Source organism: Fundulus heteroclitus, chromosome 12 (genome assembly GCF_011125445.2).
Source record: "Fundulus heteroclitus isolate FHET01 chromosome 12, MU-UCD_Fhet_4.1, whole genome shotgun sequence".
Taxonomy (NCBI): Eukaryota; Metazoa; Chordata; class Actinopteri; order Cyprinodontiformes; family Fundulidae; genus Fundulus; species Fundulus heteroclitus.
In genome coordinates this window covers 12739403-12764042 of record NC_046372.1, presented here as the reverse complement: position 1 = coordinate 12764042, position 24640 = coordinate 12739403, and the positions used below count along the sequence as shown (strand labels likewise).

The 24640-nt window shown below is 39.6% G+C and overlaps 2 protein-coding genes across 4 annotated transcripts in view; one reads left to right on the top strand and one right to left on the bottom strand.

Annotated features, from left to right (window-relative positions):
• The window catches only part of pi4kab (phosphatidylinositol 4-kinase, catalytic, alpha b), a 46204-nt gene that overhangs the window by 8502 nt on the left and 13062 nt on the right, over positions 1-24640 (bottom strand). Inside the window, exons 18-45 of one of the 2 annotated variants that reach the window (XM_012865585.3) lie at positions 23874-24042; positions 23725-23775; positions 16025-16133; positions 14101-14237; positions 13879-14012; positions 13677-13759; positions 13527-13597; positions 13320-13444; positions 13153-13234; positions 11432-11515; positions 11070-11159; positions 10799-10918; positions 8717-8731; positions 8484-8576; positions 8230-8386; positions 8024-8151; positions 7760-7918; positions 6457-6608; positions 6257-6364; positions 6038-6165; positions 4416-4574; positions 4252-4331; positions 3940-4139; positions 2839-2929; positions 924-1091; positions 769-822; positions 556-676; positions 321-450 (exon numbers count right to left, since the gene is read on the bottom strand). In XM_012865585.3, the coding sequence (XP_012721039.2) occupies positions 321-450; positions 556-676; positions 769-822; positions 924-1091; positions 2839-2929; positions 3940-4139; positions 4252-4331; positions 4416-4574; positions 6038-6165; positions 6257-6364; positions 6457-6608; positions 7760-7918; positions 8024-8151; positions 8230-8386; positions 8484-8576; positions 8717-8731; positions 10799-10918; positions 11070-11159; positions 11432-11515; positions 13153-13234; positions 13320-13444; positions 13527-13597; positions 13677-13759; positions 13879-14012; positions 14101-14237; positions 16025-16133; positions 23725-23775; positions 23874-24042 (3198 nt within the window). The remainder of the gene's footprint in view (positions 1-320; positions 451-555; positions 677-768; positions 823-923; positions 1092-2838; positions 2930-3939; positions 4140-4251; positions 4332-4415; positions 4575-6037; positions 6166-6256; positions 6365-6456; positions 6609-7759; positions 7919-8023; positions 8152-8229; positions 8387-8483; positions 8577-8716; positions 8732-10798; positions 10919-11069; positions 11160-11431; positions 11516-13152; positions 13235-13319; positions 13445-13526; positions 13598-13676; positions 13760-13878; positions 14013-14100; positions 14238-16024; positions 16134-23724; positions 23776-23873; positions 24043-24640) is intronic. The other variant, XM_012865586.3, reaches the window with a different exon arrangement.
• serpind1 (serpin peptidase inhibitor, clade D (heparin cofactor), member 1) lies at positions 16420-20203 on the top strand. 2 transcript variants are annotated; one of them, XM_012865588.3, is made up of 7 exons: positions 16420-16517; positions 16666-16929; positions 17112-17755; positions 17833-17981; positions 18837-18961; positions 19443-19587; positions 19662-19853. In XM_012865588.3, exons 2-7 carry the CDS (start codon positions 16667-16669, stop codon positions 19851-19853), a joined length of 1518 nt encoding a protein of 505 aa, XP_012721042.2. In that variant the 5' UTR covers positions 16420-16517; position 16666. The 2 variants fall into 2 exon arrangements, with proteins under 2 accessions (XP_012721042.2, XP_035999874.1); XM_036143981.1 differs by lacking the exon at positions 16420-16517 and having other exon boundaries at positions 16667-16929; positions 19662-20203.

The window sequence follows — 24640 nt, the reverse complement described above, 5'->3', positions numbered from 1 at the left end:
ACAGAGTGATGTTACATGTTCTCCCTGTGTCTGATATATAGGCATGTAAATGTCAAAAAGATGATGCCATTCCCTTAATCAGAAATGGTTTTCTTACCGTAAATGCTTACAATAAAGTCAGGCACCTTGGACGTGAGATATATTTAAAGGGATGCAAGGACCAAGCTCCTTGGGATTGGTACCCAAGCTGCGGTTGTTTAAAAAGGGTGAATAGAAACGTGGACTTTTGATCAACAAGTTCTAATCTTGTTTCCATGTGAGTTTTTCCTGTGGTATGGAAAAACAGTGGAGTTGAGTTCAGACTTAATGTATGATCTTACTTGATAATGGCAGACACGTTGGTGATCTCATTGAAGAAGTCAAACTCTCTTTGGTAAAAGTCTTTGGCCGGACCGGAGAGAGATCCGATGATCTCCTCCACCATCTGCTCCAACAGCTCCCCGATGTCCGCTGATTAGACACAAACCAGAAAAAAACTATAATAATCAGACAAAAATCGTGTTTTTTTATTTTTATTTTGTATCCTTAAGTCCCCTACGAGTGCAAATATCTCACGGTCTTTCTGGTTTCCCTCCTCGTCCAAGTAAATGTTGGTCTTCATATTCCAGATGAACTGGTGAGCCAGCAGCTGAGACTTCTGAGCGGCCCATAGGATGTACTCTCTCACATAGCCCATCTACATTGGGATGTATAGAGGATAAACTCAGGAGTGCAAGAATATTATAGAAGGTTAAATAAATGTGCTGCATCGAAAAACTTAGCACCCACCTTATCGTACCGAAGGGCTTGGACAATTTGAGGAATGTAAAACAAAATAGCATCCTAGGAACAAAACAAAACAGCAGACAAAACTTTTAACACTAATCATAATAATAAAATACTAAAAGTAATTGTGCATGCATGATATGTGTCTACGTGCATACAGGAGGAAAGGAGCGCAGCACTTTGACCCCGTACTGGGCCGTGAGGGGGTGAGGAGGATACATGGAGGAGAAGTAGGACAGTCCAGTTGGTGGATCTGCTGGGGCCCAACACAGGATATGACTGAGTTCTGGGGAGTCCGCATCAATCGTGTGCCAGGTCACCAGGAACTGCAGGAGAAAGTATGAACGATTCAAGTTAGCCAACAATTGCATCACTGGGACAAGAGCATCCTAATGATCAGCGAGCATGACACAATGGACCTGATGGGGTGCAGGAAAAAAAGCCTCCAGAGGAAGCGCTGTTTACGAGTCATTTAAGGGAGTATAAAAAAAACAGGTATCAATGTCAAAGTAAATTACGTAGAGAATGACGCAGCTCTTTGGGGACGGCCGGTCTCCGTCTCCCCTGTCTCTTCTTTAAACGCAGATGGAGCTCATTAAGAGCTCGTTCAAGCAGAGCTAAACAACACGGACAAGAGGAGCCTTTCATAACATAATTATCAGATCAATAAGCAGCTTTTGGTAAAAAAAAGAATTTAAGTTGCAAACACCTTTTCTGTTTAACTTGCTTCATCTTAACAAAAACAGAACGTGTATCAGAGAATTATTATTTAAGCAAAATGCTGAGAAAATTCTCTCAAACATTCAGAGAAAGCTAACCATAACGGCTGCAGAATGCCTACCCTAAAGGGAAAGAGTCTGACCTAATCTATTGATATGACCAGCAGAGCGCATATAGGCAGTAACATCTATTCGATTTTAGGTATTACAAATATTTCAGAATTGCAGAAACATAAAGTGCCCTTGCAGGCCTGTGCACATCATCATTGGAACAGCGGGTTTTTCTTAAGTAAAAAATGAAACCACGATGTTTCAATTCAAACATTTGTGATCTGGATCATGCCCACTTCAACCGCAAACAAACAAACAAATCTGTTAGGTGTAAGAAAGTAAAAAATTAAATTAAAAAACCCTCAACAACATGTCTGCAAAGGCAAATTTTAAATAAGTTAAAGCATTAAGTATTCCTGACCTGACAGCTGCCATCAACTTTAGTGAATCTGATTAACCAGAAATAAAGTTTAGCTGTCTTAATACAATCTTTTTTTTTTTTTTTTTTTTTTTACACTTTTGTCCTTAAGCTAAATTCATTGTTATATATAATACAAGATATCTGTCAAACATTGCTGAAAGTACATGACTTCACAATGTCTTTAAGTTGCTCCAAAACTCCAGAAAAACAAGATAGAAACGGGTCAGAAATGATGCAACTTTTTTAAAATTTCAGCATCTGCTGTAGAATTTCTGCTATGCCAGCGTGCAAATTGTAATGATTTGCTGAACCCTGATTAAGGGAACAGCCAAGAGGAATCCCTCTTTAAAACGTAGGCCGCAGTTCCTGAAGATATGTCTGGTACAAAAATAATACAGTGATTCATCAAAATTACACCCACTGTGAAACATGGTGGTAGCAGCATAGTGATCTGGAGTTAGTTCAGATGGCACCGGTTTAAAAAATGTTGAAATAACTTATCATCTCTATTAAAGTCACAAAATGTGATATTTTAACAGGGGTGTGAAAACTTTTGAGATTCACTGGATCTAGATTATGCATATTGAAATGAGGTATACATTTGACAATAAAACACATGAAGTTAACTGGTATAGAATGTGTAATAAATAATTGATAAATTCTACATTTTGATTATTTCTAATAATCTGGTGGCTGTTGTGTCAAGTCACAAAACATTTGTCCACTATTGCACAATATGTTACATCATGTTTTGTTGTAACATATTGTCGGCCCACATAAACCTATTTAGTTAGATTAAGGTATTTTTTGTTTATTTACTTTTTTACTAGAAGTGCGGTAACTACTATCTAAATGCGATGCAGTTTTATGGAAAGAGCTAACCTTTACGGCTTCAGGAACGTCGCACACAGCAGCCGGATCCATTCGTACAAGACGCGTCACTTCAGATACAATGGACTCAGAGTTTTTAAATCTGAAAAACATGCAACACAGGACTGAGAAAGCACGTACTGAGGAAGAAACATTTATTTCAATCAAAAAATATGCTATGCAAATAAACAACTCTTAAAGTATTAACTTGCAAATAAGATGCATATATTTAGAAAAAGGATAAAATTGCAAAAAAAAGTAACAAATTTGTGCTGCAGCTTGTCATAATTATTACTAGAGAGAAACAAACCAATTGTTACCTTTTAAAAAGACCCACAATTAACAGCACTATCCTCCAATTACTAACAGTATTCACCTTCTAAAAACTGGCTTCTATTAATTACTTACTTTAAAAGTTTTGAAGTGACAAGACTATTGATTTTAAAACTACCAAACTTTTTCAGACTCAAATTTAAAGATTTGTTCCATTTCTTGTTCACTTTTATTTTATAGAATTTTTTTTATAAATGAATAGGAGGCTTTAAATTAGTCAACTGGAAACAATGTAAAAAAACTACAGAATTGAAATATTTTCAACTCACATTTGCAATCTGAGAATAGAACAAATATCGGGTTGAGAGTAGAAATATGAAAAATTTGATGTCTATTAAAGCAGCACTGTTTAACTTTTAGCCACTAGGGGGCACTAGATCTGAAACGTCCAGGTTTAGCGACCCCACAGGACACTGGCAGCACTGCACTGTCGCAAAATTAAACAGTCTCCCTCCGTGTTTTGGAATTTGATAGCAGACCACTTTGGACCAGCAGACCGAGAAGTCATGGAGTTACTTGTAAAGACAAAGCCACATTCACCCCTCTTGATTATACTCAGTCCCCTATTCAAACAGGGAGAAGGAAAGGATGAGGCCGAGCCAGGGGGAGAGGGAGAGGGAGGGGAAACTGCAGGAGCCTTGTGAGAGGAAGATGGATCAGACAAGAGGCTGAATCATCTGATTATGAAAAGTTGCATGAAATCAAATTTGATGCCTTTGCACTTGTCAAGTCAGCGTAGGAACCCTGTTGTAATGTAAAGCAGGTTGTTTGCCTGAGTACCTGGCAGGCAGCTGCAGAGCCAGGTAAGGAGATATACTCCAGGCCAGGTTGACATTGTCTTTCCACTGTTTTTCTGTCAGGCTGATGTATTTGGACCTCCAGTTGGCGATGCTGGTTTCCACCGACTGCTCTGTCGCGATAGCAAGCTCCTGAGTGGATAACGGGTTGTACCATATTGTCAGCCGCTCGATCTCACTCGCCTGGGGAGAAACATAAAAACCATTTCATCACAGTCCTGAAAAAGGTCCTGAGCTTGACTCTACTGCAATATAGTTATGAACAATAAATGTTGGTTAAACAAAATGTACACACCAGTAAAGCCAGTAACAGAGTCCTGCGTTTCATGTAATATTTGTGCAGCTGGGAACCTCGGTTGCTTTTTTTGGAGAGCCCTAAGAAAGATAACAGGAATCAGATCTGTAGGTTTACGGCGGCTTAAAATAACAAGTGTTTAAATGTGGCATTCTGTGTTTTACCTGACTTCTTGGAGATGGTGGACATCCCCGACGACAGAGGGTAGGTGTTGATCCAGCCCTGAGCAATCTGCTGCCTCTGGCCGACAGCGACGTCCAGGCTGCTCCGGCTGTCTGCGACTGCCATTACAGACAGGCTGTTCATCGACATGTCCTGGGGATCTGGACGAACACAAGCATCAGCAATCCATCCTAAATCAGGGCAGTCAAACTTTTTTACAGTAGCAGGCCACACACTATCAGGTAGGAGGGTGCACTTATGCCGGTGCCCGATAGCCTCGTGAGACCATCCTGATCTCGCGAGGTTTCAAGGTTTCACTCGCAGATCAGTCTGGCTACTCTCCGTTAAAGAAAATTTGGAGCCGTTCACCAAACAAACGTCCAATCAGCGTTGGCTTTGAGGCGGGTTGAGGTGTGACGCAACGGGAAGCGCGACAGTTCAGTCTAAAGAACATGGCGGCTTCAGCCGATGAAACTAGCGTTAGCGTGGCTGTCGAGCAAGTTTTATCGGAATTACAGAGTATTTCTTTGCTGAGCTAACGAGCCTTTACCTGCAGCAGCAAGAGTAGCTTGGCTTGTGGTTGTGTTTTCGTCGTCGCTCTGTTACGAGCGACGACGAATCTGATTGGTTCATTTGGCCCGTCTATCACCAACATAGGCCAATCAGCTAACCAGTATTTTCGCCCCTTCCCAAAATTACTTCAACGGAAGGTTTCCAGATGGATATGCGGAGCAAATCTATCTGGCGGAGTCAGGTAAGGTGCCCGAGCCCCGAAGGGGAGAATTTTGAAAAATAGAGTCTCCCTGATGTATTTTGGAAGGTTTCAAGACAGGTGATTATTTAAAGAATAGAGTCAGAGTGCATGTTTTAAATTGAATAAAAAGCAAAAAAAAAAGAAAAAAAGGGAATGATCAATTCTTCAAAAACAACCTTTGTTTTTTAAAATATTATTCTTAAAAAGATTTTTCACATGTTATCATCATGTTTTAACAAGGATTTGAACAAATTTGCATAAAATTAGTTGAATTTGAATTACTAGCACCATATAAAACAGATCAATCAGATTAGATGAATATATGACAATTTACTAACTTCCAAGCGCGCAGTGAGACATTAGGCGCGCGCTCAAAACCGGTCTCGCGCGCGCTCAGTTCCTTCTCTGCTCGCGCGCTCGACCTGCTCATTACATGCTCAACACCAGCTGTGCTGTGCGTTCACTTGGCTTTTTCTCTAGGAGCGTCACGCAAGAAGAGTTTTTCCAGAGTTGAGCTTGGATTGGTTCCTGCGCGCTCAACCAGAAGGCACAAATATCGCTCCATTATGTCATTGGGGAAATGTAGGCGGCGGCAAGAGCTGCTATAGACGGCGATTTGCCGCTGTTGACCGGCTACTTTTGACTGCCCTGCTAAATATTGGTGAGCTTCCTAATAAAAATTCCAAAGTTTTCAGAATATGGTAAAAAAAATTAAAACAGCAGCTGTTTTTATTTGTTCCATAAATGTGATCTGACTAGTGGTAAAACACTCCTTTGTAGTTGAAGTTTTAGGGGGAGATAAGAGTGAATTCTCAGCTTGTCTGAATGGATCATTTATTTGTTTCCTCAGAAAGTTTGTTAACGTCATACCTGGTGGGACCAGCTGGACGGCAGTCAGGTACTTCTTGTCGGACTGCAGGCAGGCGTAGAACTTGATTATTATACTGATGTCTTCTCTGAGCCTCTTATCTGCCTGAGTGGGAAATTTGGGAGCGACACTAAAGAAATACAGAGGAGTCGTTTGTGAACAGAGGGAACCAAAAATACGGATTTCTAGTCAATCTACTTTCATTTTAAACACATTTCTACCTGAAGAAGTCAAAGGCTGTAGAATAGATCTTCTCTCGCAGCACGTTTCTGATGGTGGCGTTTGTGACAACGTCAGCGTGCAGTAGAGTTAAACCCAGAGTCAGAAGTCTAAAGGGATAAAGGTTTATTTTATATCGTGTTAGTTTATGGGTAATCATTATATTAAATCCTTCAACTGTTTTGATGATGACAAATATTACCTGAATCTTGGCCCAATGGCAGCAATGTGTCGGTTCAGGCTGCTTTTGGATCCTCCGACACTCAGTGAAAGAGATCTTTGCAAAATGGAAATAAAGATCTCCACCTGGTCTGCACTACTGTATTTGGCTATCTCAAACCTCTGCACCAGGAACTAAAGAAGAGCAGGGAGAGATTTGGTGTGAAAATAACAAATCATAATTCTTACCAGTACTAGACAAGAGTAGCAAGGGTTGTTTACTTCTTAAAGCAATTCAGAACAGACTTTTTTCCTGATCCCTTAATTTGTATTTTTCGGAGGGGGGAATTAATTTCAAGTCAAAAGTTTATGAAATGACAAATTAAATTAATTGAATTGGTTAAATAAGTGTCCTTATTTGAGACAGATTAGAAATATGCTGACTTAAGCATTATGTATGATTTTTGACTTAAAATTTTTTTTTGACATGCTGACACTAATTTTAGCAGAATCCAATTTCTATAAAAAAAAACAAGTAATTTTCTCTAGCCTTTCTGCTTTGAGGCACCATTAATGATTGATATTAAAATAGGTGACATAACAGTGTGTTTATGTGAGACGAATCGCTGATTACTGGGATTTACTGTCATTTTAAAATTAAGAAAAATGAAAGTTGACAATTTGAGCATTTACAGCACCGAACATTAGTAATGCCAACTGCTCCATAAGTTATCTGTCATAGCTACATAGCTACAGTCGTAGTGAGTATCCAACAGAGAAAGTAGATTATCTCCGTAAATGTTTTTGAAAACCATGCATCTTTTTCCTCTACTTCACAATAATACATTTTGTCTATCACATAAAATTATGCAAAAATACTTTAACATTTATGGTTTTTATCTGAAAATGTTCTTTTTAAGTTCAAGATTATCAGTACTTTTCAAAGACACAGTAAACCTTCAGTGCTTTAATATTTTAACACCTCACTGAGAGAGAAAATACTTCATTTTAAGTGTTCCTACCACAGTTACCAACCTCCACACTAAAGAATGCGGTTGTTAGCAAGACTTGGTAGCACATGGGTATGGATCAATCATGGATCCGACAAAGATCAAATTTACGGGTTTCCAGCCAGCCATTGGTCTGAAAGCTGAAAAATTTGGCCAATTCCATTTTGGCCGCCTTTTATAATATGTTGGGACGTTTTGTAAGAAGTTCCTCAAAGCAGCAAGCACATACACAAATCTCCATCACATAATGTAGCCAAATAAATTAAATCTAAATGAAATGCCACCAACTTAATGTGGAAAAAAAAGGTTAAAACTGTATGATTGTGTCTGACCGACCTCTATCCAGAGGAAGTGAGGGACGACATCGGGAGCGCAGGGTGTAGGCTGGCTCTCCTCTGAAACGGCCAGGGGTCCTGCCTCAACTTGAGTCTCTGAAAACAAACCCATCTTCAGCTCCACGGTCATCTGCCAAGCTCCTGCCATCTCCCGCATGAACTGAGATCAAATGAGAGGATTGCATTAAATTATTTAAACAGCCGACTTTTAATAGGTTACTGACATAATTTGGTAAAAAAAAAAAAAACCATGGTAAATACACACAGGCACTTCCACGCCATTGTGTGCAGCAAGGAGCCATTCCCAGCAGGCAATAGCGGTTTCCATCCCATGCTCCGAAAACATCCTCAGCGGAGACCAGCACAGATGGTGCAGCAGCTGTGGATCGCAGTCTGAAAGACAGCTTACATCAACTCCCAAACTCGCATTACACATCCAAACGTTAAAATTTAGCCAGGGCTGGTCCTCACTTTTGGTATTTATAAGCAGAGCGGCCATCTTGAACATGACTTGAGTAAACGCTTCAGGGTCTTTTCGTTCAAGAGCGCTGGTCATCTGACTGATCATCAACTTGCTGAGGTCAGAGTGGCTGTGGGTGGCCTCTGAAAACTGGATCATTCCGGCCACCTAATTAAAAAATAAATGAAAGCCCATAAACAGATTGATGAATCGCACAACCTGTAGAAGATCTTAGACGAAAAACGAATCGAATGCTAAGCTTTACCTCTCCGGTATAGCGGTTTCTTAGGTTGAGTGACGCCATGAAGTTGGAGTAGTCCTTCTTCACACATGCTGGTCGCTCTGTCAGCTGAGTGGTCTAAACAGAAAATACACTTTATAAAGCCAAACGCTTAAAAGCCTGGAAAGCAAAACATGCAGCTGTGCAGTAAGAGTTGAGGATAAACCTATTGTGCAATGCTTGAACCCTGTCTCTCTGTATTCAGTGTAGAGACCAACCTGAGGGAAAGCGGCCTAGGGTTGGCAGCACGGTGGAGGACAGCGTCCGTTTAACCAGTTAGCCAAACGGATAACCAGCCATTCAACCAAACCCGTCCATTGCCAGTAAGTAACCCGGTAAGCCGTAAATCAGCCAAGCAACCAGGAAGGCAGTTTGGTGCGGTTAAATAAAGACAAAAATACAACAAAAGAAGCAAATGAAGAGACAGATTCAGCAGAATGCAAGCACAGGAACATAGAAGGAACGCTCAGCAAGCAAAACAACGTCACACAGGCTAGCTAGCATGCGCGCACACCATACAGTACCGTAAACAGCCAGACAGCTGTTGTTTACAGGCCAACTGTATGCATTTCAAACTTATTAGGTTTGCACAAAACAAACAAGAGTTCATCAGTGGTAAGAAAAAAAGCCAGGCGGTTGCTGTAAATGGCACATTTGCTATGGTACAAAAGCTAATACTGAACGACTATTAACCGACAAGCTACTGAGGCCAACATGGGATAAAAGATGTTTAAATAAAGTGTGCCCCACAGTTAATAAGAAATCCTCTGAGCCTTTTGAGTTGTAAGAAACTTCTTCAAAGCCCAAAATACATGACTGGCTCTGCAACAAATGGAAGGACTAGGCAGCAGTGTTAAAGCGCCAGGAGCAGCAGTGTTAAAGCGCCAGACTGTTAGTTTTTCTGCTTTTATGGATGTGGTCAGCTGTTTAGATTTGCGCCTCATAAGGCATGGATGTCATTAACATGACATCCATGCCATTAACATGACATCCATTCGATTGAATTTGCATGTTATCTAAGCCATTACAGGCCTTTGTTTGGTAATGGTATAAAGCTTGTTACTCATCATTACTCCAGACTTTTTGAATTGAGAAAGCTTCCGGGAGAGGAAGCGAAACGTCTTCAACTACAGAAAACAAGTCCAGTTGCTTTGTTTTTTACCTTTTTTTGGAATTAACATGAAGATTTCATTCTTTCATTTATTGAATTTCAATCAAAATGTACAAAGGCTCATTGCTGTAGGTAATTTATCCTGAGCATTTACAGTTTATGAAATTTACCCTTTATTTATACAAGATCTCACTTATAAGACTGATCTGTTTAACAGGAACATGAAACAATTGTTCCTTGCACAGATTTCTGTATTATTTTTTATTATTATTGGTTTTTGCAGCTCTACACTGAGAATTTCATACCTAAATAACAAATAAAAAAAATATTCCATTGATTTAGTTAAATCATTGTTTGTCCAGGGTGGATTGACAATACATCATTCAGCTCCACAATTCTTTAGTAACAATCAGGTTAACAAGTTAGAATTGATTGTAGAATTTCTCAAATCGATAATGAGGGTCACACGAGACAAAGATTTGGCTTTTTTTTGGACAAAATAAGAAGAATGAAAGTAGAGGAGTCAAGAAGAAGCTTCAGACCTAAAAGCAGAGCACCAAACATCAGGCATGGTGGTGGCAGCATCATCCTGTGAGACTGTTTCTCTGTCAACACTAATGCTAGATTGTAGAAAGCAGATTGAACGAGCACTCCCTCCAAATGCTTCAACTTGACCATTGGACACAATAGAGTACTCAAACAGTAAAATAATCCCAGCACACATCTGCAATTGTATTGCAATTTAGCTTCTGGAATGGCTTTTCTGTAGTGCTGACCTCTGCTTTCAGTACCCCGCAATCCTGACCAGCATCACTATTATTGTCACATGCCCAACCCCCTCCCCCCTCCCAAAACACATACACAAACGACAAGATAGGAATAAACAGTAGGTATTTTAAGCATAGTATTGAAACTATAAATACAATAAATGTGCAGTTGTACACCCATTTTTTTTCATTTAAGTTGTGTGTTGTATTATTATTCCCATCTGAAAAAATAAATTTTCAAATAGATAGTTAAAAGCTCAACATTAATATTACAGAAATATTATTTATTAATAATTAATACCTAGGACCCAGTCATTGGTTGCCATTCAATGGGCAACCAATGAACCAAAGTTAATTTTTTTTAACTTTGGTTAAATCTAATAGCTAAGATTATGATGCATTGTTGTGTTTCTCTGACTCACGCCGAGTGTAGTGCTTTGCCTGTTGTAGCCTGCAAAATGCAGAATGCTTTCTGTGGCCATGGCGAGGCCCGTATGCTGAGAAAGTCCTGACACCCAGATCTGGTGTTTGTTCAGGTACTCCTGCATGAAAATCACCAGAAAATGTAAACAAATTAATAACATAAAATACCGCTGTAAGCAAATCTGGCTTGATTTGCCCTGGTAAAAAAAAAAAACTATTTCCATTCACTTCATAAAATCTTTCAGTCATCCATAAAACACAAAAGCTTACCTGTAGGTGGGACTTTGTGACTGAAGGGGCCCATTTCATTGCTTCCTTTAAGATCTCACCACAGCGTGCTGCAAAGTCCTTAACTATGCTCTGCAATAAAATACATTTGAAAATCTCATTAATCAAGAACATTACCAAATATTTTCAAGAGTGAAAAATAGGCTTAGTCTTTTTATGCATTATTAAAAAAAAAAAACAAATATAGGTATCAAGTTTTAAGATTTTTACAAATTAGATGTAGTTAAGAAACAGATTCTGTGGTCTAATATGGAACTTGCACTAAAAACAATAAAGACGCATGTTTGAAAATGACATTATGCTGCCCTCTAGTGTTGAAATGTAGATTAACAACCCATACACACCTCTCGAGCCTCGTAAGTATCTGGAACAGTGATCCTGTACGGTGTGTCTGGAATGTCATAGTATGGTTGATCCTTGTGTATGTCCTAAATAAATGATAAAGAAATCAAATCAAACTTTATTCTTATTTGTAACATACAACAGTAGTGCAGACAAAATGAAAGTGCACATTGGTCACTTATTACGAAACTTGAATACATTCAAACCAGTTTCTTCCCAACTAGTGGGGCAGGACTCAAAACCTACTCTAGGTTGCAATGATGGCCTTTAATGCAAGTTGACCCTGTATATGAGGACCTGCAAAGTTTGTTTACAAACGCTAAGCATAGCAAAAAGAAAGGATGATGCAGACTATGTCAGATATTTAAGATTTTCTCTTTAAATGTTATTTTTTCTTTTTTTTAATGTGACGCATTCCGCATGAAAACAACAGCTGCATCTGTTAAAAATGGTTGTTATTCATTTCTATTTAAGCCTCATGATTAATGCTAGAATAAGTGACCAAAAATGAAGTAGATATTAAGCTAAAGCTACATATTTGATTCTTTCTGAAACTAAGGCTACGGTCACACTGCAGCCCTTGATGCTCAATTCAGATTTTTCTCTGAAATCAGATTTTTTGGGGGGTGGCCGTTCAAACTACTATTAAATGCGGCCGCCATCAGACTTCTGTCTGAACAATTTAGACCGCAAAGCGAACCGCAATCGCAGATAACATAAGGGGACGTATTGTTTTTGGAAGTATAGTGTTCAATTAAGTTTAGTTTAAAAAAAAAAAAAAACTTGAAAACATTTTAAAAACGGGGATACCGGCCGGTGTCTCTCCTTGTTGTTATTAAAAAGCTGTTGAGCAATGAGAGCCAACAATATTAAGACCACATCATAGCAAGACGAAGGTAAGAAGAAAGCAGCGCAGCTTTTAACAATGGTCTAGTATGGAGGGCTAACTTCTGCTGTGTGTGGGTGTGTAGTGAGAAACAGGAGAGTGATGCAACAGACAGACAAAATGTGACATGAGCGTTCAGACAGCGGACGCTTTGAAAAATGTCTGGCATCCATCAGAATTAGTACCAAATATGGTAGTGGCACAGATCGGATTTTTTAGTGGGTGAATAGATCAGAATTGGGCCATTCATACTGCCATGAAAAAGACGGATATGGGACCCATATGGGTAAAAAAAAAAAAAAGGTAGCCTAAAAAGCGTAGCCTAATTCTCAGCAGCAGGACTTCTATGTTTGCCCATAAATGCCCTGATGTGTCTGTAACAAGGCTAAAACTGCTTTTGGGTTTGCATAAAATGTATTGGTGGATGAATTCCTGCCTGTTGTTTGTTTTTTATTTTCAAACCTGTTTTGCCGTACTTTGATTTCCTTCATCTCAAGTTCTAACTGCATCATCTTTTGACGGCGGCGCAAGTGTTAGGGAGGTCGTCCCCGCTTTGACTGTCTCAGTCGTTGTGTCCGGGTGTGACTGTGTGCGTGAATGAGTGAATGACTACCAGTACCATAAAGTGCTTTAGAGTCGTCGGACTTGATAAAGCGTTATACCAGAACAAGCCATTTATCATTTCTGTTCAATAAATTTGTAAGGTTGAAAATATTTCCTTGATTTAGGCCAGGGCTTTACATTGAGTGGTGCGGGTGGATCCTGACCAGCTGAGATCAACTGCTGTACACTAGCACCCAGTTTATGGGATTTTATTTACCATCAGTGCATACTTACAGCACTTAAAGACAGAGAGAGCGTCTGCAAAATATCCAACATGGTCTTCAGCACTCGACCACTCCACAGAAGATGAGGGAATCTGTTAAAGGACACAAAAACTAGCCGAAAATACTTTTTTTTTTACTTTTTAACTGCGCACGTATAAGATGAGTAACCGGACTCACGTTTCAGCCAAACCAGAAAGATATTTGTCTGCCACCCTGCGGATTCTCTTGTGGGTGTGGTTAAAGTTCACCAGCAGGAACTGAGCATGTCGTTCCAGCTCCTCCTCATGTTCTTTGATTTTTGGCTAAAACAAGAGAAATGCACAAGCTTTAAATCATCCTCCCACACTGAGGAATCAATCTCTGTTCAGAGATTATGCCAAATACCTTTTCATCCATCATCTGGAGGAAGACGTCAAACACCTTATCACCAACACAAATAATGCACTGCAGCATTCCTGCAGGGATTACATGGGATATAGAAAGTTATTCATAAATGATACATCACATGTCAACCAAAGCGGTTTAAATCCTCACCAGATTTATCTTTTTGGATGGCTTTGTCCTCGAAGTATCGAAACATGACCTGGAACCTGTCAGCATCATTGGATCGCAGCATCCTGACAGAATACAGATGTAAGAAGGCTATCAAAGAGCCGTAAACACCAATCTTAACATAGAAAGGAATTTGTTCAGACCAAAGAAGAGACATTTCAGGTGTACATGCAGGTGAGCTGACCTCATGTATTCTAATCGGTAGACAGACAACAGGTAGGTGGACATGGCAAAGTCCAGCTTGTTGATGAGGGCGGATCCTTCAGGAGGAGGGTCGAGCAGGTTGCTGATGGTGGACCGCAGCTCACTCAACTCAGCCTAGAAGACAGAGATTCACCATCTAACACCCCGGTGCTGCAGTTTGCTCAAATTTAGAACTAGATTTAAACTATATTTAACACTGTACCGGCGTCACTGTGTCATTTTTCAGAGCTGAGTTGTACTGCAGCTCAGAACGAAGAGGCTCTCCACTTGGGAAGGTGAGGAGAGGAGACTTTGTGGCAATTTCACACACGCCTTCGTACCACTCCTCTGGCCAAAGCCCTGAAAACACAAAACAAATGCACATGTTGATGAAGCAGTGTCATAATGGAAAAGGCAGTATCCATGACTGCACATAGGTCCATAGGAAAAACTAAGTACACCTTGTGATGCAGTAACTTTAACACCTTTAGCAGCACTAAATCCAATTAGTCTTCTGTATGACCTCAGTGTCTAATGTCATCATTTTGGCCAACAATTCTCATGCATTGTCCAAAATTAACTTTGTGATTCATCGGCCAAGTTGGCCGGTAGATGTAAAAATCAACCGGCCAAGCATATTTTTTACTGGCCAAAATATTAATTCTGACTGACCCCGGCTAAATATCCCCACAAAATCCCGCTATGTAATTAGCCTGAGCTAAACGCTAGTTGTTGGCAAACGGACATGACGTAGAAAATTTACTCGCATTTGGCATCTGGCGAGTGTTAATTTCGGACCCTGTTCTCATGCGTTGCTTCAGTTTTTGGCTGACTTTTTTGTCCTGTGCATCTCTATTAACTCTCTTTTTGCCCATTTTTGTGTAGCTAAGCTGCATTGTTTGTGATTCTGGACCTGTTCAAACACATTTTGGGCCAGCTGTCCAAAAGCCTTACATTTGACTCTAGAATAACTTTGGTAGACCCATTGGCCTGCTGTGCCCAGGTACCGAGGACTACAAAAATCATCAGCCCCTCACCACCGTGCTCTACAGTTAGTTTAAGGTGCTTTAGCTGATGTTCCCTCTTTATTTTGTGTCAAACATCAGGGTTTTCCTCTGGGAATCATTCCACACAAGCCAAACCTCTACAGCTCATCCTTTAATTGTACAGTTGTGAAGATTAAGTAGCGACAGTGGTGACTGAAGGGCCGGCTAGGAGATCGTCTAGCAACCGGTGGGGTGCCGTTCAAACCCCCACTCCAACCATCCTAGTTATTGTTTCCTTGGGCAAGACACTTCACTCGCTTTGCTTGCTGCTGGTGGTCAGAAGGCCCAGTGGTGCCGCTTTTTTGGCAGCCCTGCTTCTGTCAGTCTGCCCCAGAGCAGCTGTGACTACAGTGTTGCTCACCACCGTCAGTCTGTGAATGAGTGAATAACTGATGGTAGAGTAAAGGGCTTTGGGTTCCTCGACTTGACACTACCACTATACAAGTACAGACCATTTACTTTTTAAAATTGAACATGCAAATAGTTTTTCCTCAACTTCTTTTGGCTTGTTTGCATGAGCTCAGATTATAAATTACCATCTATAAATAGGAAGATTAGCAACCATCTTAAATATTTTGTACTTGTGACCCTTCACACTGCAGGCTTATTAAAAATGCTTGTAAATAGCCTAATAACCGCTCTCTAAGGTCACCTCCTGATGTCCGTCCAATTTGTGATTGTGCTTCTGAGAACGAAACTGACTAAATTTGCTGTTATAGAGGCGGTTGCACTGGCTGATTAACCAGTTAAAAAGAGCATTTGATGAACAGCAACAGCAAGGGTGTACTTAGTTTTTCACATTAAAGATAAAGCGAAAGAAACATTTATGACTTTCAGAAGAACATCTTGAATAAACAAGGCTTGGCAATTTATAATTTTGTTAGTCAAAATGAAATATTCCACGCTCCTCCTCCTTTTGCTTAAATATTAACTTATTGCAACTTGTCATTAACTTTTTTTTTTTTTTTTTTTTTTTAGTTTTGCCATCTCAAGATAACTAAAAATATTGTAAGAGCCTGCTAATTTTATCTCGGGGGTCCGTCAGAGGTGCTGAACTTTTGAAAAGATGATGAATACAATAAAAGTCAATCTCCTGCTCACCCGATCCTTCCACGGCAAAACCCATGACCACAGAGTACAACCAGAAGTCCCTGAACAGCTTCTGGAGACGAGGTTTGGCCTCCTTGATTGGTGGAAGTCGCCTGGTCAGCTGTAAGTTTGAAAAATAAAATTAAAAAGGGCGACAAATGTAGCATAATTACTGCTCTATAAATAAATAAATGTTAACTCGTTTGAATGCAAACAGACAAATTCTTTGTCACATGCAGGAAAAAAGTCAAAAAAGACCTGTAAATCAGACAGAACCTAACAAAGCAAGTTAGCAGAAAATAGTTTAATTAATAATTAATCAGAATGAACATTTTTAACAAAGGAGATGAACTGTGAAGAGTTAAGGGTTTTAGTCAGTCAGCGGACTTTTTGGACTGTTTGATCTGGTCTATTTGTTCAAGAGCAGCACACATCAAAGTTCAGTTTTGAATTCTTCGTCCTACAAACAGAATCAACGCAGCACTTCCCACCAGTCACAGTAAAGGTAAGACACGTTACAGACGGCTCATTTACTCACAAATCCTTTGTCTTTGTAATCCGAGTGGCTTTATTATCGTGTTGTTCAGTAACATCTATCTGTGAGATCATTGAAAGGTTTTGGACTAAGCTTTTGTCATTTGCTTTGCCTTCAGGATGTGGGTGTTCACAGTCATTTCTGTGGCCTGCATGCTGGCCAGTCCATCCCTGGCTGGCATCAAAGACCTCAGTTCCCACTTCAGTGACCCTAATCCCAACCCGAGGGGCTTAGAGCCAGGTGGCGCAGTGGATGTGGAGGCCATTCCTTTGGATTTCCACAAAGAAAACACAGTCACCAATGACCTCGATTTAGACGGCTTTGAGGAAGACGATTATATTGACTTTGATAAGATCCTGGCCGCAGGAAGTGATGATTACATGTAAGTTTCTTGTGTTGGATTACATATTGAAAATAACTTAAATAGGAAAGTAAATATCAGCTCAAAGTAGATGCCAGTGAGCTAGTTTTCATGATATACGTGTCTATTTCTACATTTCTTGAAGACAAAACATCCAGTAAAAGGCATTTTAAAGAGTTTATGATGAATTAAATCCTTTTCAGCGAGGGGGACGAGATCGACGAGATAGCCACACCGGCCCCAGACATTGATATCTTCGCCGAGTCCTCTGACCCGAAGATCCGCCGAGCCCGACTCCTACGGCTCTTCCACGGTCGATCTCGTCTTCAGCGTCTCAACATGGTGAATGCCCGCTTTGGCTTTAATCTTTACAGAAGTCTCCGTAACGACGTAAACCAGACTGACAACATCCTGCTGGCACCTGCCGGGATCTCCATCGCCATGGGCATGATGTCTTTAGGCGCTGGAGAGGACACTCACCATCAGATCTATAAAGCTTTGGGATTTGCCGAGTTTGTTAATGCCAGCCATCACTACGACAACACAACGGTCCACAAGCTGTTCAGGAAGTTGACGCACAGGCTTTTCAGGAGGAACTTTGGCTACACGCTCCGGTCTGTCAACGATGTCTACCTTAAGAAAAACGTGTCAGTGAAAGACACCTTCTGCACTGAGACGAAGGCGTATTACTTCGCCGAGCTGCAGTCCGTAGACTTCAGCAAACCAGCGTTCCTGAACATGGCCAACCGTCGCATTGAAAAACTGACCAAGGGGCTGATCAAGGAGCCGCTCAAGAGTGTGGATCCGAACATGGTGCTGATGCTACTTAACTACCTGTACTTCAAAGGTGAGAGGAATAAAAACGCAACAATCAAATGTTAAAGCATAAGCCTCAATGTGAGTATTGGGTCTTTGTACATACAGGGACGTGGGAACAGAAATTCCCAAAAGAGATGACCTACTACCGAAACTTTAGGGTTAATGAAAAGCAAACCGTCCGGGTGCCGATGATGGCGAACAAGGGGAACTACCTCGCCGCTGCCGACCACGAACTGGAGTGCGACATCCTGCAGGTGGGTGGCTTGGTAAAGATTAGAGCTGCACAGCATCAGGGAAATGTGATATTTGCTATAATATAAATCAATAACAATGATTTACCCTAATATTTATCACCACTTTGTTCTCCATCATCATCATGTCATGTCAATATGTCCACACCATTCTCCCAGAGCTTTAACGGTTTGGTAAAGATCTAGATCAGGTGTTGGCATAACAGGCAGTGGGACTCTATCCGACTGGACAAATATATTGAGTCAAGGAGAGTTTGAAATGATATAGCCCACCATCTATTACAGTTCTTTGTAGTCGCAATTTTCCATACATTTTGCAAGCAGTTGGTAAGTCAAAAAACAAAATACTGATAAGTTAAATATTATTATTGAGGCGTAATGTCGCAAATCAAAGATAAAGCAACCTGTACATTTATCAACCATTATTAGTTGGGGTTTTTTTTGTTCTTTGAAAAAAAGTAGAAGTTCAACAAGGAAAAAAGTCTGAAGAAGCAAACCTTTTTCCCTTAAAAGCAAATGCAATACTTTTCTAGACTTTACAAGGCTGCTTGGGACCCTTTATCAATAAAGAGCCTATCAAGATGCCTTGTTCAGCTGGACCTAAAAGCGAGTGAAAACAAATACATCTTAATCAGGAATTTTTAAATTATTGACAGTCTATGTGGCTGAAACTGGCAACAGTAAGTAGGTGGGTAGACTGAGGGCTGAATAAATTAACAACAGGTCAGTTATAGCGATGACAATGGTGGTTCGATGTTTTGTGCATCTCTAATATCCATGTTCAACAAGATTGAGAAGCCCACACAAGGGTCCATAACAAAAGTCACCTAAGCAGCTTATTAACCTTCTTATCTTCAGCTTCCATACACAGGAAACATCAGTATGCTCATTGCCTTGCCAAGGAAGATCACAGGCATGAGGACGCTGGAGCAGCGGATTTCACCGACTGTTGTCAACAAATGGCTCAAAAACATGACAAACAGGTCAGTCACAAGCAAATATTTAACTTGATCGGATTTACTGCTTATAAAACTATCACTGATGCTACTGCTATACAAAAAGACATCAAAAAGATGCTTAATAATCACTTAAAAAAACTCATTCTGGAAAAGTAAGAGAACATTCAAGTTTAGCAATGGCAGAAACCCCTGAAAGAGCATGAACACTCAACAAAAATTCCCAGTATCAATAAATAAGTTGTTACAACAGAGGTTCATGGATTTTCTACTAGTTGGCAGAGAGTGAATACCTACTCAGCATGTTTAGTTAAGATTATTAGATCAGTAAAACTGTTCATCCGCAACTGCGTCACCAAGGGGGGGGGCAGACAAAAATTAATGAGTAATCAGCGAGTTCACAAAGTGTTTACATAAACTGTTGTTGAGAAATAAAAGTTTTCTTGTGAAAATACTTCAGGTTTCGTGGTGTTTAGTTGTGAGGATGGTATTCTTTGCCTCTGCGTAGGACTCGCGAGGTTTCCATACCTCGCTTTAAACTGGAGCAAAACTACGACCTGATTGAAAATCTGAAGGAGATGGGCCTCACTGAAATTTTCAAGGAAACTGGAGATTTCAGTAGAATGACTTCAGAAAAAGTTGCCTTGAACTGGGTGAGTAAGACAAAACGACACAAACGCTGCAGCCTTGATGATGTTTTTGATACATTTTAATCACGCCATCGCAGCTGAAGCACCAAGGAACCATCACAGTGAACGAGGAAGGAACAGAAGCTGCCGCCCTGACTCAAGTGGGGTTCATGCCTCTCTCCTCTCAGATCCGCTTCACAGTGGATCATCCGTTCCTTTTCCTGATCTACGAGCACCGCACAGACTGCCTCGTGTTCATTGGCCGGGTGGTAAATCCCTCACAGAACTGATAGGCTAATCAATTCATAACCGATTGAACGTTTATAAAGCCCAGCTTTGTTTGACCGAACATCAGACACATCTCTGACCTTCTGAGCTTCTCAGGAGTCTTTTTTAGTGAACTTAGACTCAGAATGAATATTTAGACTTCTTCAATTTGCTCAAAGTACGAAGTCTGTTTGAGGGACTCGCTAAATGCTTGTTATCTGTCTGTTAATGTTTTATAATTTACAACCAGGCTGGTGGAGAAGTGTGCAGACATAATGATGTTACTGTAACTGCTAATGCTCTAGCATGGTTATTACAAACGAAATGTATAAACGTCACAGCTGTCCAGTAAATAAAATACACAAAACTACAACATAGAGTGTCTTTGAATTAAGAACAATTCCACTTGTGAAATGAAATTTATAATCTGAGTCAGAATCTGACAAGAAATGTTTCTTTATTTGGCTGATTAACTAATTTTGGACAAACCTAAAATTCCTTAAGTTAAAGGTGCATAGCCGTGTTATCTGATTATTATTTTTTAAATGTATACATCAGTATAAAAAAAAGGAAGAATATCACGTCCTGGTGGCCTGTTAGTTGCCATTTCAGTGTTTTATGCTTTGTTTTTGCTCAGTTTGTTAGTAAATAAAGCCTTTCGTGTTTATTTATGATCTTCAATAGAACTACGTACTGCGCATGCGCAGCCGGGGTTAAAACAAGGAAGCGGCTAACAGCTATTAGCATGTCCCAGCAAAACAATGAAGAAAGGTCCAAGATCCAGTTAAAAAATAAAAAAAAAAAGCACAAATAAAATATGATTCCAAGAGGGAAAAGACTGGAATACAGTATGATTGTTGGTGTTCACTGAAGCGGACACTAAACCTGCCGAGGCTCACATGTGATCGCAGAGTTGACTGACGTGAATAAACTTTCTGATATGAGGCTCTTAAAGTTATTGTAAATCGGTTTATTTAATCAATAATGGTTTGTCTTAGATAATGCCGAGCTGCCGCTTTACTGCGAAGCATTGCAGAGGGTCAGGCTCAGTCCGGCATTATTTATAACTGATTTATTAATTAAGCAAACCGGCATTATGATAGTTCTAAGGTACTGGTCTTTTTTCATAAGCATGTTACGTGGCTATATACCTTTAATATAAAACAAAATACGATTTGGGAACAATATACTTAGATCTGTTTTTAATATAAAAACTAAATTAATGCATCAGATTTGATCTTTCAAGTACAATGTCATTGCAGACCTTTAATAATGTAATACATTATTATTATGCATTATGTATATAGTCACAGTAACTTCTCACACATGGAGTCTGTGCACCATAATATCAATGTTTTTATGAACAGTAGGTGTTATGCTCAGAAGAAGTTTGCCTGAATCTTTGTCAATAATTGTTACATTATCTCTAATATGAAATATCTGCTTTTCTTCCTTTAGAAATTAAGAAAGCTTTGAAATAATCCATGATTAGTCATAATTTGATGTTACCTGGTCTTTGGAACTTTGAATTTGAAACATTTTTTGTAATCCAAGACTGTTGGCATTTTTCTTCTGCTCTAGTCTAAAGAATGGGATTTAGGAAACAAAAATAACAGCGTCTGTGTCTGTTTGGCAGCACAACATTCTTGTTGCATAGATCTGGTCTGTCTGGTAGATTACGGAAAGCCTATAGCCACAAACCTTGTTTTTGAAATGGATGGGGATTTAAGACTGGATGGGCAGATCAGTGCTGTAGTGAAATCTAGCTTTCTTCACCTGAGACAACTGGCCAACATTAAAAGAACCTTGTCAAAGGAAGACTTCAAAACAATAATTCAATAATTCATGCCTGTGTTACAACTCGGATGGAGTATGAAATTATGTGTACTTTGGAGTGAGTCAGTCCTCCTCCTCGCATCTCCAGCTGGTGCAAGATGCTGCTGCCCAACTTTTAACTGGAACATGTTATCCTCCCAGGTTATCCTCTTTGTACTGGTTATCTGTCCATTTTAGAGCTCACTTTAATACTGTTTTTTTGTTTTGAAGACTTCTCTGAACCACTGCACCTGCATCTCTCTTCTCGGTCACTCAGCTATTACTGGAGGTACCAAGGACACAGAGGAAGCTCACGGGAGAGATAGGGTTTTTGCCGTTCCAGCTCCCAAATTATGCAACACTTTGCTGCTGCAAATTAGAAAATCCTCTTCAATAGACATTTTATAATCTGCTCTTAAGACCCAACTCTTCTCTTTGGCTTTTCATTTGGCAAAAGTTGTTAATTTTCATTTCCTCCTGTCTATGTTGTATTTTCTTGTTGCTACTTTGACATAGATTTTATTTCTACTTTTAATTACTTCATCTGCTTTAAATTCTAATGTTTTATTAATTTATTTTAAATCATTCTTTTTGTTCAGCACTTTGATTAGTGTCTGCTGTTTTTTAAAGTGCTTTATAAATAAAGTTGGCTGGGCTTGGCAACATGAGATAGCTGTAGGTTTCCAGAAGTTTGCCTCTGATTGGGTGAGCAGCACTTTGGCTCGACTTCCCTCAGATGTTCTGGCACCAAGTAGATACTAAGTTCTGACTCAGACGGTGTAAAAACAGAGCCAGCGAACCCATCGAGAACAACCACATAACTGGGTTGGAGCCAGGCCTGATAACATTCTTGGATTCAGTAGGGATTTATGTTCTGTTGGATGTTTGTTTTTGTAATGTACCAGCTAAACTTTTATTTTGTTCCTTCAATCCAAGCCAAAAGTGGGGAACCAACAAGAAATTCAGGTTAGAACTGAATGTAGGGTTGACAGAACTGCTACTGAAGTGGAAATGGCCGTTTATCCCTCGAGCTGAGAGCAAGATGGAGTTCACAGAACCTCAGAGCAAAAATCACATTTTATTTTTTTCAAGCACACACCCCCATTTGACCCAAAGTAAAGTCCTCCTTTCCAGTTCAGAATCAGAATCAGAATCAGAATGAAGTTTAATCGCCAAGTAGGTTTGCACTTACAAGGAATTTGACTTGGTGTTGATGGTGCAGACAAAAAATAAAAATACAATAAACTAAAAAGGATATATATATACAGAAGCTATATACACTCAGTACACTGTGTGATCTGATCCTGCTGTTCCTAAGTTCAAATAATTAGATAAAATGTGGTTTTGAACCTTGGATTCATGCGCCGCCCTTTTTCCCCTCAACACCCTCCTCTCTAAAATGAATGCTAAACATTAGACCACAGAAGCAATTCCTTAGATAAACTTTTGACAAAAGTTACAATTTTTTTTAGCTTAATCCATATTTGAAACTTTTAATTCCCCAGCCGTAAACTTCCTCTTTTAGCCTGTAAGTCGTTAGCATAAGCAAACGTGTCTCTGTTTTTTTGTTCATTTTATGTTTAGGTAAATTATTATTAACGCCATTTTAGAGTGGTTTTCCAAAAAAAATTATCTAGATGATGATGACTTCCGGTTGGTTCTTATCATAACTTTGCATTTTATTTGTGGTGACATCACTTTAGTGTTCATCCCAAATGACACTGAAAAATATCCAGAAATCTGCGAGATTCTTAATTTGTGATAGAGATTGTTTCATGGGAAGGAAATAACTCACCCATCAGGACTTTACTTTTAATTATGAAAATGATTATGATTAAACTGACTTCTTTGTGTTCATTAATATGGTTTAACATAGTACATCCCCACGTGTGAATCTAATAATCCACATCTTTGCAGCAGCAAACTGGGTCAAGAATCGTTCACTTAGTTAAACACTATTATATTGTGCGTTATGTAAAATAACTCAAGTAGCAATGTAGGTCATTGAGTCAAACCTTTGTTCATGTATTAAATAGTGCTTTTAAAGAAAATAAATACCAACTGTCTCAAATCACTCACCACAGCAATAACCGGAATAAGAACTCCAAGGTTTCCGGCACTACCAGATGCCTACAGAGAGACAAAAACAAACTCATTAACATAAAAAAACAACAGGATTGTAAGGCTTTTCCTTCTGTCTTTGGATGTTGCTGAAGTGACGTGCGCACCTTTAATGCCGGTCCCTTGTCAGAGGCCCTCTCGCTGGCTCTTTTTCCTTCCAGTCCCAGTTGGACAAACAGTTCTAAAAGGTTCACCAGCAGCTCATCCACCAGCTGCTCCCCCTGCAGGTTGGCTGCAATGTTTGCCAAAGCATTGATCACAGCCAGAGAGCAATGCCTTGAAGAGAAAAGGGTGAATAGATGTAAATATCTGATACCGTGGTACACGTCTACATAAATATACATTATCCAGGGCTTAGACTACACGCAAATAAGTAATCCTTTGAGTAGCTGTGAGGAAAGGATAACATTATTTGGATAAAGTAATGAATTTTATCCAAACTGTACTACTTTATTTTTACCCCATTCAGATCTAATGAAACTTTTCAAACCTATCGCAACATTTTAATTTTAAAATCATTCCACCTGGTTTTAAAGTAACTCTAAGGATAAAATACACAACTTGGAATAAGGAGCGTAGTTTTAACCTCTCAAATCTTTTTTGTTAGTTTTTCAAGTTTCTTGAGAGGCCGAAAAAGAAATTAAATTCAATTCAAATGTATTCATATAGCGCCAATTCATGAAGCATGTCATCTCGAGGCACTTTACAAAGTCACAATCAATCAGATTATACAGATTGGTAAAAAATTTCCTATATAAAAAGGGAACCAGTTGATTGCTTCAAAGTCCCGACAAGCAGCATTCATTCCTGCAGAAGCGTAGATCTTCTCCAGGCAAATAATAATGGCAAATAATAAATAGACTACCCTCCAAAA